General features: G+C 40.7%; 1 protein-coding gene across 1 annotated transcript in view; it reads right to left on the minus strand.

The window, feature by feature from the left end:
- The window catches only part of LOC113143019 (junctional adhesion molecule C-like), a 30,038-nt gene extending 14,643 nt beyond the window's left edge, over nt 1-15,395 (minus strand). The window contains exons 1-2 of the mRNA XM_026328438.1: nt 15,307-15,395; nt 15,108-15,133 (exon numbers count right to left, since the gene is read on the minus strand). Coding sequence (XP_026184223.1) covers nt 15,108-15,133; nt 15,307-15,395 — 115 coding nt within the window. The remainder of the gene's footprint in view (nt 1-15,107; nt 15,134-15,306) is intronic.
- Between the last annotated feature and the right edge of the window lie 265 nt (nt 15,396-15,660).

The following is a 15,660-nucleotide window of genomic DNA, read 5'->3' on the forward strand; positions in this document are numbered from 1 at the left end:
TTAGTAAATACACACTTCTAAAATTTCTAGAATTTCATTCAACTTTTAAGCTATTCTAATAAGATTGAGCTCTTGTCTCTATCTTGTGAATAAGTTAAGTTAGTATCGATTTCTTACTTAGGCCTTTTATTCCTAATGCAATATATCAGGGGTATTCAACTAAAATTTAAAGAGGTCCAGTTAGAGAAAATTTCTTGAAGCAAAGGTCTGGAAGATCATAATGTCTAACTAGTTAGTGTGATATGTATTTAAGTAGCCTAGTAGTTTTATCAACATCTGCATGTAATGAATACCTGACTGTCAAATCAAATGAATTCAGTACAATTCAAAAACTTTCTGACAATATTTATTTTCATGTAACATACAACTGAACATATATGTTTTGGCTGTAGATATGTATAATGTTCTCTCATTAACTAAGTTCTCTCTATTTCTCCGTCTCACTTTACAGTTTCTCTCCCTTTGTTTTCTACATGTATCGCTATCTTTCTTTTTCTTTGTACTGTCTTTTCATGTGTAACTTGCCTCTAGCGCTGTTTACACTGTAGAGTCGTAATGTTTACCGCCTAGGATGAACAGACTTGATTGGCTGAGTGGTATCACTGGTATGGCTCAGCTCGCATGCAATTGGTCTGTGTGTTTCCACTACCGTAAAGTCTAAAAAAGCTGCGCCAGTGGAAATAGAAGCGCCCCGTTAGGTTTTAAATCACAATCTTCTGTTTTGGCTGTAGGGCCAGGTCCATATGGGGCGGCTTCTGGGTCCGCACCTGTATCGCAGTCCGCCTGTTAGTGACCTATGCAATATATTTTATAGCTCTATAACAGACAAAGTGATACTGGAATATCTCGCTCATCGTGATTAACAACAGTCTAGTAAATAATCTTTTATATTATGTTATATAATCATAGCTCTTTTAATCAATTTATAATATATGTCATGCTGACAGCAAAACGTTTGACAGCTGATACATATATATTATACATACATCTGATATCTTTCCGAAAGTGTCACATAGACAACTTGCATGCAATCACGTTCCAAACCTATCAAGGTCTTGACGATAAGTTAGTCAATCAGTTAGGAAGAAGTGATATCAGACATAAAATGTATTTATTATATCGTGAAACATCTTGGTCCTGAAAAAATCAGATCCTGGTTTCTGAGTAAAATACTTGTTTGGTGTCACACTGCCACTTCACATAATTGCAGCAGCCATGTATAGCAATGGGGACCTTTGTTTTGTGACAGTTTCAGACTGTAGGAGTGAATGAATGCTTAGTTTCTCAGAACAACAAATGATAGATATTGTGTCTGAGGTTGCACAATATCTAAAACATACGTAGAACATGTAAGACCTAAATCTATTGATCCAAAATCATACTGCTTGTCATCCTCATGAAAAACATAATATGGCAGTGAGTTATATTTGAGATGCAGCATAATTCCAGTATTGCACTCTCTGCTGAAACACCGTACCCCCTCCTCTTGCTATCTGGTCATGAATGATTAGGAATGTGACTACTGCTGTCAATTTGCAATGTGAGAAAATAATACTGTACAATTACATTTGTAGAAACAATGTAATTTTATTGTGGTTTACATATTGATCCACACTACGTGTGTTGAGTGTAACACTAGCTAAGCAGAATCTTAAACTAGTACTGGATAGGAAACAATAAACCTGATTGCTGTAGCAGTCTTAAATCTTCAGCTGATATCAGTCACTGATGTGCAAAATCACAGGCAGAATCCTGCGATTGTGAGCTGGTCCTCACCAGAGTGACAACAGGTTAGCATTCAAATGTCCAACCACTATATATAGTTGCTGTCAGCACCAGCCAGACCCCTTGCAGTTTGCTAATTGGGATCCATCACAGGTGAGAAGTGTAAGCAGCAGTAGCTCTTCCTGCCTTTCAGTGACACACCTAAAGAAACCCTGACCATACTTCATGATGAAATAATTAGCCCCTTATTTTTCCAGTTCAGGTCAGCCTCTTGAGTCAGCCAGTGAGAATGACTTGTCAAAACAGATCGAAGCGCAAGGCCAAGAGGGTGAGCAGGCCTCCCCTGGCGCAGCATCTCTGTTATGCGAACAATCTGACATGCCACACATGTTGGATGTCCAAATGAATTGGGGAGCTCCATGGCGTCAGCTTAAAGGAGATCTAACAACCGGGAGGGGGGGCTCAGTGCAACAGTTTTTTGGGCTGCAGTCTGTAGTCAAATCCCATATTTGAATTAGAGCTCCAACCACAGAAATCTGTGTTAAATGGTGCTGCAGTCAGTGCCAGAATTAGCTCCTCACCACACTGTGCACAGATGGCATCAGCAGTGCTCATTGCAAATGCTTCACATTCTAGTCCAGGCTGTCTGACCCCTTCCTTAATCCTAATTAGGAATGCAATTTCCAGGCGGGCCTTTTTGAGTATGATGAAAATAAATGTTTGTATGACTACAACTCTAGCTTATGGAGCATATTATTTCATGAGGCCATGAGTCGACTGATTGTGATGCAATCTGAAACCAATCACTGGAGCAGTGTTTAGTTAAGGACTACTGCAACTGTACTGCAAATATGACCTTACTCTGAGTCATCAATAAACTGGTCACTTAATAATACATGATGGTAAATCCCTGAATAACATTGTGCTGCCTGCCCTTTCAACCAAGCACCCAAACCTCTCCCACCTGGTGTACTTAAACTCACACACACCCACATTGTATCCTCAATAGAAATATTCACCCTTTTCTATAGCATTCCATCACTATGCCACAAGAATTAACCAATAATTCCTCTACAAAATATAAAATTCCTCTATAAAATATGACACTGAAAACACTCATATCTGCAGATATCAGGCTAATCTGGCTCCTGGGTTTTTAACATGTTTTTTGATCAGCCAGCAGTCTCTTTACCTAATAATGGCCTATTTGGCTGCCACATTGACACAGAGGTATGGGAGGCAGCTGAATCACTGTACCACAGTCTGCGGAGATAAGCGCTTATTGTTGAGTACGTGGACAGTTAGCGTAGCTGACCGTGATGAACTAAGGCTCAACTGACAACTGAACAATAATATAACACCACACAGCAGAAAGGTGTTGACTTAGCAGGTCCAAAAGGTTTAGTCTGCCTCACTTCCTGTGTGCTCCAAGGATGCCCGGTGAAGGCAGAACAGAACTCAACTGAAAGGGTGCTTTTTGTTATGCAGCCTTTAGGGACACACCAACTATTTATACTACTCTGCTAACTTTTATTTCTGTTTTCATCAGTTGTATCTTCCCCCAGTCTGCACATCTCTACAGCCTAGACAGGAGTTCAGTGTTTTTTAAAATGTCTCTGCACTGGGAGTCATCTTGTTTAAGCTCACTGTAATGAAATGACAATAACAAAATAAAGCATGAATGCCAACAGACAAATGTAACAGTGCATTAAACACAACAACAGTGTAGCCAAATCCACTCATGTGCTGGACTATGTAGCTGCACATTTATGGCACTCAACATAATGTGTGAGGTGGCACCAGGAAGCTTTCAAGCCTTCATATTAGAACCTCCCAGCAGCATTCATCTCAGTCATCAACATGCTATCCCAGGCCAGCTTTTCTTAAGTTTACTCTTCCAACAGTGGCTTCCCACAGCCTAACCTAACCTATTAATCGGCCTTTGTTTTCAGTCTTGAAATAAAAACCAGCTTGTACAAAAAGGGTGAATAGTGTAAAAGAATGGTGGTCAGATTGACACCATGGGCAAAAGCTTCTATATTAGGCCTAAAGAACACATTTGAGGTGCCATCTTCGGAAATGCAACATTAACCAGAGTTTTACGAAAGTGAACTTTACATCTAATTGTTGCTTACACTTAATGTCTTCAATACCACAAAAAAAGCGAATCAAGGTGTTGAAGCATAGACTATAGCTGCAAAGATTTATCAGAATCAGAATCAGACTGAGCTTTACTGCCAGGTATATTTACACATACGAGGAATTTGTTTTCGTGACAGAAGCTTCCACAGTGCCAACAGAATGACAGTGACAGGACAAAAAACAGATAATAAAAAAATAAAAGTAAATAACAATATACAAATACAATTTAGTCTTTGACAAAGACTTTCTAAACAAGCTACTTATGGCAATGTTGTATAATGCTGTGGGAAGCACTTCCGCTGTTTCAGTGTCTCTCAGTAAGCACTAATGTGGAGTGCATGAATAGGAGGGCAGAATGTAAGGTTGCCAAGAGTGTGTGACTGTGTCGGGATGACTGATCACAGGTGAAATGAGCTTTGACAGGCAGGCATGGTTAAGAGGAGCAGGGTCATTTTATGCATTTATAACAAACGTATTAGAGAAAGTAATGGTACATGGGCATCATTTACATCAAGAGGCACTCTCCTTTCAGTTTGTTGAAGAATTCTTCTGGAAAGCACTTTTGGTTGATGTACAAAGTTGATGGAATATGTACACTCCACAACCAGCAGTTATTTGTCTTAAGGATTTAACCACAAGGGAGTTCAAATGAGAGTTATCGTGACATATGACATATTCAACTTTTACAAAAACAGCACGGCTTCATGCAGGATTCAAACAACAAAATCTAAAAGTTTTGGTTTTGGGTAGCGGTTTATGTAAATCTCTGAAATACAATCACTCATTAAAAGGGCAGAGATTCCTGTTCTAATAAGACACATGCTGAAAACAGAAAAAAAAAATTGTCAGACATACAGATGGAAATGAATCAGTGAAGTGATTTTCACTTCAAGAGACAGTTGCTTCTGAACATTATGAGCCTGCCATGTCAAAAAAAATATATTGAGATGTCATCAAAAATTTGCCGATAAGCAGCCTCCTCAGACAACAACTGTGTATAAAGCACACCCTGCATAGGCTGGCTGGGCTGAGCGACAGGGAATGTGACTTGAACAACAGCTGGGATGGGAAACCATCTGAGGCCCCTGCTGCTGACCCCCCCACCCACTGGAGCCACACGTCTATCACCTGCTCAGGGAAGAATCCTTGATGGGTTACCGTGGGAAATACCAGACAAAGGCATCAGACAGCCAAACAACTGACTCTTTCATGCCACCCATTCTGTTTCCAAGATGTCACGTAACTATGCCACCATGGGTATAGTCACAAAGGTAGTAAAGGTGTTCTGCCCAGTCACAGTGCAACCTACTGGGAAACTATGACAAAGTTCCAAAGAGTGTTCATGATAAGAACAGAGGCAGCAGGTGACCTCAATCATCTGCTGTCTCTGTTTTCCCAAAAAAGAATACATGTGTTTTGTTCAAGATTATGTTAATTTTACAGATATTTTTGTCCTTTGTGAAATGTGAAAGTTGAATGCTACACACCAAAATAAAAAGTCACCTTCAATTGATATTTTCCCATTAGCTTCAAATCCAGGAATGTATTTTAAGCAGATTATCATGCCATTTCTGGTATTTATATGCAAATACAAAACCAAAAACCTGTACACATCTGGTGCTTGATTCATTAAGAGATCCAAACACCAGAGAGTTGTGTTTTATGTATGACTGCCCAAATTACACATATTTTGCTGTTTTACATACAGCACAAATGTACAATGATTCAGCTGTGTTTAAAAAAATTGGTCGTTAACTAAGTGCAAGTAAACATTAGTCACAATAAGCAGAACATTCCATTTAATTACAGACTAAAGTCACTAGTCTGCTTATAGCTTCTAGTAAGAACTATTGGGAGTGTACTGAATGTGCTCAACCTCCCCAGTCCTGATAAGTCATGATTTCCACTGACTGGCAGAATGCTAGGCTCAATATGCTTAAATGCATCAATCTGAGCAGTGACAGGAAACAGCATAATACAGCAGGCAGAAGTAGTTAGGTCCCATTGCTAAGAAGTGTTTTACTCAGATTGGACTGGGACTTTTAGGTTGCATACCAGCACATCACAGCAGTTCTACAGAGCTCCCCTGACTGCAAAAAGAAGATTCTCACTGAACGACTTTACAAAGCTAACAATTGCCCCAAAGGAAGCCGCCCACAGATTTGAACACAGATGATCCTGAGTGTTGATGATCCGAGATAAAAACTGTAGTCACTCAGTTCTGCACGAGTGATGCTTGGCGAGGGAATAGAAGGACAGAGGAGCCGGGGGAGGGGAGGGGATTTATTACACTGAGCGCTGGCTGGACAGAGGCCATTCAGAGACACTCATCAGCACTGAGATACAGATTCTCTCTGAAAGTGAAAATTCATTGTTCTAGCTCAAACCAGATACAGCCAGAATGAATGGCCGCGGGAGCTCCGGGTTCAGCTATGGGGTGGAGTGCGTTGGGTGTAGGGGCTGGTGGCCTGTTGTATATTTTTCCGCCTGTTCACATCCTACAAAAGGCACACACATATTTTGAGGCCTTTTGCGCAGCGTCAACTTTACCCCTGACAACTAAATGGCTTTTGTTCTATGTTTTCTGCTGTTGTTTTTTATTTTCTCAATAAATTATTTGTTGGCTCTTTGCTTTTGTATGTTGAATATTTTAGGAACCCCACATCTGTGCTCTCTGTATTCTTGGGTTCAAGAGAATAACTGGCATGGGCTTTTGTTTTTAGATATAAGCAAGAAGCAGACTGCAACTAATAAAGGACTATAGACATATATAGAACAAAGTGTCATGCTGCTTGAGTAAAATCCATATTTGATGTTCTCCTTGGCTGTTGTTTTCAACCAGCTTTTCCGCTTGTTGTTTTCAGTCACAATCATTTTACACATTTACACTTTTGTGGCTCTAGCAACTGCGTGAAATCTGCCTCATGCGAAACTGTAAGGTGTGCTGTGGTAATGTAGCACCATGAAAGGATGCATTAAAAACAAACCGTATGAATATGACAATGTTAAGACTGCAAAGCTAAGTTGGAAAACTACTCTTACAATGATTAGACATAGAATAGAGTTTTGCTTTAGGGAATGTAAGAGCAAGTTCAAAAAGGACTTTAATTAATCCTGCTTTGGTTTTAGATCTTTGTATATGGTTTCACTCTGAAAATTCATAGACAAAAATGCAGAAGAATGTGGCCAAACCCTGTCTGCTAAAATATCTCTAAACTGCATTAGTGGCTTGTGTTTTTTTTTCCCCCATTTAATGTGGTATCTTTCCATGCAATGAGGACAATTTTAAGTCTTGGAAAATCCCCTGTAATAATACTTTGTGATTATCATGGCCCTATGAGGAATCTCTGCTTCAGATTGGTTCTTTCAATGTTACCTTTAAAGCTCTGATAATGACCACTGTGTATATTTTAATCTGACTTTGGAAGTGGAGCAGTCTTGCGAAAGGAAGTGGGAGAGTTGATAACATGGTCATTTTGAGAATGGTTCTGTTCTTACAGGATATGAAGTTTAATGTTGAGAAACTGACAATTTAGTTTAATCACAATCTTAACAACAAAACATTCAGGAAATCCCCTAACACAGATGTGCTGTGAAAAATCCACTGGCTTTCACTAAATGTCATCCCGTTTTCTTGTTTCCCATTATACAGAGCAATACAATATACAGTATTTAAAAATATCTAAAGTGCTAGACCTCTATGTTGTTTTGTGTCAAGATACTAACACTTTAAAAGTCTTTCTTCTGTAGCTAAAATTAAAGGACCATTTCAACTTAATACATATGTCTGGGATTAGCTTTGAGGCTGCAGCCTGGCCACTTTGAGTGACTCCTACAATAAAGTCACTCCTTCTGTTTTAACCTCTGCTGCTTTCTAAGACACTGAAACCAAGCAAACCCACATATTAAGCTCCCTCTATTGGATCTCAGACAGGGGCCAACTACCATGTTACGAACTCATCATCTATGCCTGGCATCCTGACAAAAATCTGAGGCACTCACTTACCCAAAGTATGTTCTCACATGTGTGGCAACAGTGAAGCTTCTTATTAAGCTACCCTGTTTCAGAGCAAAACCTAAAAAGCATGAATAATCTGGGTACTCAAGATCTTTTCTGACAGAATCAGGAAATTCCACGAATGCTCCAAGATATCAACTATTTCCCCTCTCCTTAAGTATTTTTTCCTGTTCTATCCAACAATGCTTTGAATGAGGGTGGTCCCTTACACAGCTGATGAGGTAAGTTAGTGGACACACAGGAAGAGTGAAGTGGGTCTTCATGATCATTTTGTTATCTGGACAAAAGCCACTGGTGACAGATCAATACCCTTCCGATCAATGTCATTTGGATGGCCTCTACAGTAAAACAGCCTAACAGTGCTATCAATTCCAGTTAAGTCTCAACATACTTACCACTAAATAGGCAAGAAGGAATACCCTCACACCATATGGCCAGATAGTCTGTTTACAGTCTGTCAACTCTATTTGTCCAGTCAGCTGAATGCACACTGTATCTCTGATGGTACTGACTTTATACAAGCAACAGAGCTACAACACAGACAATGCAGCTTTTGGAATTTTCCTGCAGAAAAAAACACATTACCTGCATGTCTAACTACTCGCAATTAGTACTTTTAAGGAAAATATTGATATTTTGGAAACTAGTCTGCTCTTTCTGGCCGACAGTTAGAAGTGAAGATTGATATTGTCTCTGTGATAAATATAATAGTATCTTAGCAAAGTATGTAATGTCTTTAAAGGCCACAAAACTAATTTGAACCAAGTGTTATTTCCACAGTCAGCTGTGGCCCTTATTATTTTAAGATACACTTGAGATAAAGTTAAGAATGCATGTAGATAATATGATGCTAAGTATTCAACCTCTGTGTAGCTCAATAGATATGTCACTGATAAAGTGACAAAGCCAATATGGAACCAGCAAGAAAATTGTACAGAGAAATCCACTGCATCACCACTGATATGCTTACATACACACATATACACATGCAAGTTAATCATCACTAATAACTCATTTGGATGAGCACCAAGATTTTGTGTCACGTCTAACCCCTAGCACTGTTATAGCCTCTCTCTGCACACTGTCTTGCCAAGCATGGAGATACTGAGTCCTTCTATAAAAAGATGAAAATGAGGATAATGCTTTGAACGGACTTCTAACCGTTGGGACAATGATTAATTTGCTTCAATTAGTTTCAATTAAAAGGAAGCTGTAAATATAATCTAGAACATGGTTGCCATTCCTAAGCTTCACTGAGTGCTTGCTGAGCCTAAAAATGCTATCCTTATCTTTACCAGCAGGTGATAAATAATGTCTTCATTTTATTTATTTTTAAGTTTATAACATCAAGGTCCAGGTCCTGTTCATTGATCAAGCCACGTCCATCAATTGTATGCTGTGCTGTTTTGCACTCTGTTTTATATTGCCTTCCACAGAATGCCACTAAATTACATGAGATGCCCAATCTAACATTTAGTGTCTCCTCAGAAATAGCTGCATTTAATATAAACCCATAGCACGACCCTCCATCAAACAGCCTTGTGTCAGTCATGGACGTCGCAGCACCTACAATGTTTTAGGAAACTTATTTTATTTTGTCTGACAGGTAGATCCACTCCCCTGTATCACATTCACATTAGTATGAGGTAGGTCTGACATGAGCCTGGAGGGGTGGATGGAGGTGTGGAAGCCCCCTAGTAATTACATATAACCAGATGTAAGAGAAGGAAATTAGCCTCAGCACAACTGCTCCTGATTAACAGAATAATGATAATAGCTAGTGGTATACCAAGCTTATTTGCAATATTGTTACTGATCACAGACACAGCTCCACTGATGAGACCTCTATATGCTGCAGGCCTCCTCACCCCACAAAAAACAGAAAGTGAAAATGCATCAGAAGCCAAAACCACCTAATTTTTATTATGTTCCCAGGCGATGACAAACCAAGAAACTCCCAAAAATATGTGGCCAAAAGTAATTATTCTTCAGTTTGATCAACCTAAGATGCAGGATATTATGTCAGACTTCTCTGGGTGGTGGACAGAGGGGGTCTGTTCTCCATGGTAACAAATGTACATGTTCTACAATCACTTTCAGAACCGCCCCTGACGTCTATATTATCGTGGCAGCAGCTGTGTCCCAATTTAGGGTCCGCTTCTTCAAAAGATGTGCCTTTGTAGCTATTATAGTCCGAGTAGGCTGAACTGAAATGAGATGGCCTTGTCTACGGAGGACTTCCTGTTTGTCTCACCAACTGTTCCCACCACTACTGTTGAGTTACAAAGTGCAGCTCCTGTTGTTTAGCAACCTTTATAGTTGCAGTTGGACGAGGATTAGAAATGGGAGGGAAAATGTTTTAAAATTATCGCCAAAGATGGAGGCAGAAATGTTGACTGTTTTTTCTGTTCTGATGAAGGAAAGTAAGCTGCTTCGCCACCTGTTGTTTATTCAACTGTGTTGAAACCCATTACTCAGCCCACATCCACTGATTCAGCACTTGTGTCGTGCATATTTGCTTTTCATCACTAGTGCGTAAAGAATGTTGGGATACGTTGGGATGCAAAGGATTTAACAGATGAAGCCTTCATTTCCTGGGAAAATAAGGCAGCAATTGTCAGCCGAATTTGAAGGAGGCTTTGAAATAGGACAGCCTTGTTACGACACTGTGACACAACTGACCTTCAAATGCACCATTTGAAGGACGCAAGTGCTGATTTGGCACACAGCCTATATGTCATCAGGTGAGCTGACACAAACTTTACCAGTCCTTCAACATAACCCAGAGAATGAAATTTACAAAACATCCTATTTCATCTTGTGACAGCCTAAAATCACCCTGTTTTATTTTAACTCTTTTAGCTTTCAGGAAATTTAAAAGCCTATTCCCTAGCCCATTCAAAAAAATATAGCAAAGCTTTTAACCACCTGTCTGACTGCAGAATAGATGTGAATATTTTAGTTTGATATTAGGGCCTATCTGAGTCTGGTCTGTATCAGTATTAGTCCTGAAAATCCCTATTCTAACTGACATTGCCATGATCAGCTATGTTTTATTTCCATTGTGGTTCTTGCTATAATCCACATTTGAAGAAAAACCTTCCAGGAACTCAAAAGAAAAACTTGAGATGCTGTTAGGCTACTCTAATTGACTTTGGCCCACAAACATTACAATGCATTTAATTGCGAAGTTGATGGTTTGGAATGAACTATGATCAAACACCTGAGGTTGTCAGATGACTCTGTCTTGTAACTATTTTTGGACGGTAATTGCAGTTTTGCTAAAGCCTAGTAAATAAAAGCTGAATTCAGAGCGATTATCTGGTTATGACTCACAGGGGGAGTTCAGCCTAGAGCTTTTCATTCCAGAGTGGCAGCAGTACAGCCATATGTAGTTCAACGCCTCGGCCATATCATTAATGAACCCCCTAACTATTTCACTAAGCTGACTGCACCCCAGTGGTTGATCAATGCTGGTCTCTTTTGACCTATCAATGTACTCCGTCAGTATCCAGTGAACACACGAGCAGAGAATCACTATGGCGCGTCCTCCCTCCAGGGACCATGTGACCACTGATAAAGATCATCAAACAGGAAACCACTCTTGTGCTGTCCTAAGCTCAGGGAGCCAGCACATAGTCATCTTGGAAGATTATCCTGATGATCTAGGGTAGTCTAAACATTGGATAATATTTCCAAAAGCTCATTACCGTAAATAGGCAATTAACTCCTTTTTCTTGTAATTCCTTTTCTTGTGTGAACTGCTGATTGCCGTTTGCTGTTCAACCCGAGCATCTGCCGTTGCTTACTATGAATGAAAAAAATGATAAAGCTGGGCAGGATGCTAAAACCTACTCTGTGTAAAATATACATATATATATATATATATATATATATATATATATACACTAACACCACTGCTGAGCTCTCTCCCCCTTTAGGTTCTGACCTGAGCCAACTCATCATCAGGGGTGCCTTTCATCCCTTATGAAAACAGGTGGTTATGATTCTTAGTGCACATATGATGAGAAGCGGCCCCCTTCCATGTGTTTTCTATTTGGAATGCTGCATTTGCTAATGTGCACACTCAGGTTTGGGAGGGACGCAGCAGATATTTCTGGTTATGCCTGAGACGCTGCTCAAAACAACACCACACACTCCTGCTCAGCTGTTTCAGGTCATTCCACAGTAAAGGCCATGTGGCACTTCGATTTTATCCCATGGAGAGATATCGACAAGGCTAACGGTAGGCATAAATGATTACAAAAGTGTATGATTTTGTAAAAGTAATAACTCACAGTTACATAATAAGCACAACCACAAGCAAGCCCATGGTAACTGGTGTTGCTGCTGTTACATTTAAGCTGAGACCCAAATGTTATGCCACTGACACCTCACACTCAGGGGTGTCTAGAGATAAGAGCTTCTGACTTGTAACAAACAACCGCTGAGCAGCCAGGGACACTTTCTGTCTGTCCGTTCGTCCCTGTTTTACTCTGCCATTTACTGTCTCTGCAGTAAAATGTCAGACTGCAGATGACTTGCCCACAGGGGCCGTATGTGCCATTCAGAGAGTGCTTCAGACATTTGCTCACAAACTTTGTGTGGATAGGGAAACATCTTGCACCCCCTAGGGGAGCCACTATCAGCAGTTATCTTGGGGTGCACCGACTCCTGCAATGCCAAACAGCTATGCCACACATGCCAAACTATGGGAAAAGTGCAGACACTTGGCTCTTATTTAGACAAATGGTTGAAGAGTGCTGGGTAATGTCATCTCATGAGCACCTCAGTTATGTGTGGGTTAGCGGATGTTCAAAGTTCTCTGAGTGATGCAATGACTTATCAGCAGAGAACACAACAACAATCCGGTGGACAGCTTTGTCTTCTATCTTATCCATTCAGATAAAGAACTGGCTCCAATTGAATTAGCCTGACAACCATGAGTGAAAACAAAGATACTGACAAGTCATTAAAATGTCACTTGCCTAGAAAGAGAACTCAGTGACAACCCTGGAGTATGTGGGGAAGCTGATTAATTAAGCTGGAAAAACATTTTGCATTATTTGAGTCTTCCATTCAGGTGCCATTGTCATTGATCAGGTTTTTACAATTAGAATTTTGTTAGGTTAATGATTAAATTAGCACTCCCTAAATTTCAAAAATGCAGGTCTGAAATGTACGGATATCCACAGGTGTTTCCTGTAAGAGTAAGAGTGATCTCAAAGTTTATATTTGCTCAGTACTGATCCACTTTGAGCATCTTCCAAGCTTCCACATATCTTAGCTGCGCTCTTGGCAGTAGGGTTTTGACAGATGTTCTCTTAAAGTGCATACCACTTTCTTTGGAATATGTGAAGTTATTGTAAATGGATCAGGTGAAGCCAACAATGGAAAATATCAATGAATTACATTAGATCAGATAGGGCAGTCTGTCATAAGCATGTGTACTTAAAATAACAATGGCCCTGGACTTTTGCTCCACTGACAGATGACTGGGCTGGGCTGTTATTTGCAGCTATGTTCAGTCATGTTGGGCTTAACCTTCACTTGGAATGGCTAGGGTTGCTTGGCCATTAATTTTAGACCTACCCAAATAATCTTATGAATAGAAATTGAAAATAACGTGTGACCTACAGACATTTTACATGCAATTTATGCTTCTCTTTGAATTTATCGCTTTATGAAACATCAAGAACTGATTTAGTACAGAAATATTCCGAAACCTCAAAACATTCTAATTACAGTCAGTACCTATTTGTCATCAGCACATATTGGCAATGATTAGTAATTCATAACATAGTCTGTGGTCAGCTTCAGTCTAACCGCATTTGCCCTGGTTCTAAAGACAGCAGCAGTGTTGGCTGGGAGCCAGTAGGCCACATGGCTAAGCCCAGTCCAGGCAAGACAAAAGACATTCTTAAATGTTCACCTGTAACCCCCCACCTCACCCCAGCCCCGAAAATGTCAATTTTACTGCTATCACACCCTGTCACAAATTAACTAAAGGGAACATCATTAAAAGTACTAAAAGTATGTGAAATGTACTGCTTGGAAAGACAAAAATCTGTGCACGGCCTCAAGGTATGTCAAAAGAGACAGAGCCGAGCAGCTCCACTGCTATTCCTCATTAAAGCAAAGGGAATAAGCCAGTCCACGTGAAAAATCAGAGGAGGTTCTCTGTATTCTCTGTATCTCTGTACCTTTGCCTTCCCCATGCCTGTCCCCTCTCACCTTGCTTAATCTAACTCAACCCATGGAAAAACCACTGAAAACAAGCTCTGCTTTTCAGTTATGGTGGCATTATAAGTATGGACAGAAAAAGTACGAGGTTTCTCAGTGCACTCCCAACACTTTCTAAAATAAAATGTACACTTAATGCAAAGCTACTTTTCTTCAATGTCTTAACGAAGTTTTTAAATTGATTTCCTAAACGAAAGGACTTCAGGTCACTGATCCTGTACTGGGATATGGGGACACCATATACTGTCTGGATCAGGGATCCTACAAACCTGCCAACACTTTCTTTTATAAGTGACTGTCCAGTCTTTTAAGACCAAATCAAACATGCAAGCTGCATTTTGAAAGCAGCTGAGAAGAAAACGCAAAACCATCTTGATGTATCGAATAGAATCACTGCCTAGCACAGCAACAAGTGGCTTTTTTGTTAAGAGTTAAGATTTTTCATCACATATAGCAGTAGCGAGTTAACTCTTCCTCCAAACCTCAAACGATATTAACGCTACGCCACGGGCTTCATGAAGGGACCTGCTCTGTGCGTCTATCGTGCCTTCGTGAGGACTTCCTGTGGACGATGGGACACGAATCCATTTTTCAAGGGCTGCTTGGGTGTGAGGGTCCAGCAGCAGGAGGGGGGCACAGGACGCTGGCTCCTCCCGCGGACTGCCTGCTTTATTCTGTGCCGCAGAAAAACCCGCTAACTTGCATCACTACGTCTCCGTCTGCCAGTGGTCAACAGACGAAACTGCCTTAAATCATATTCACAGACACGAAGCGTCCTTTTCTAAGTCTGAGGAACTTTTTGCAAAGTGAGGCCAAAACAAATGTACCCACCTCACATAACTTACACTGGGACTTGTCATGAATTAGCGAGGTTAGAGAAACAACCAAACCATCGCTCAGCCCCTCACATCTAATCCACAACAAGCTGACTAAACCGACACCACGTCTCGTTGAGAATGAATAAATACTTTTAACTCACGTCGGGAAATCTGGCTTGTAGTCAGTCTGGCTCGAGTTTTGCGTTACTTGCGTCCAGATAAGGTTACTTCTGATGTTTGGCTAACGTTTGAGGAAAATATCGACCAAAGAGACGCAGAAGTCAGCGGCACTTGGCGGCCGTGTCCTTCGGGGGCCAGAGGGAGAAAGTAGCAGCCAAGTAAAATGGTTTCTGTACTTACAGTGAGTTGAGAGCAGAGTCAGGAGACAAGCCAGACGTGTTTTCGCCATCTTGGAGTCGATGCAATGCTCGGTTTGACTGTCCGTACATGCGCAAAGTAGCCTGGAGAGCTTTGGAGTGGATGGAGAGAGGGAGAGAGACACCGCCAGAGACTGGGAGAGAGAGGGAGCGAGAGAGGGGTCGGGGAGGGGGTCTCTATTATATTGGGTTTCCATAGCGACGGAAAGCATCACTCACAGACAGGAATTTATAGTTGACACAGTGTGGGAGGCTTTCACTGCTGTGGCCATATACTGTGTGTAGGCAGCAGATACACGCCATCAGCCTCCACTCTTTACAAGTAAGATCAACAACG

The sequence above is a fragment of the Mastacembelus armatus genome, chromosome 14 (genome assembly GCF_900324485.2).
Source record: "Mastacembelus armatus chromosome 14, fMasArm1.2, whole genome shotgun sequence".
NCBI lineage: Eukaryota > Metazoa > Chordata > Actinopteri > Synbranchiformes > Mastacembelidae > Mastacembelus > Mastacembelus armatus.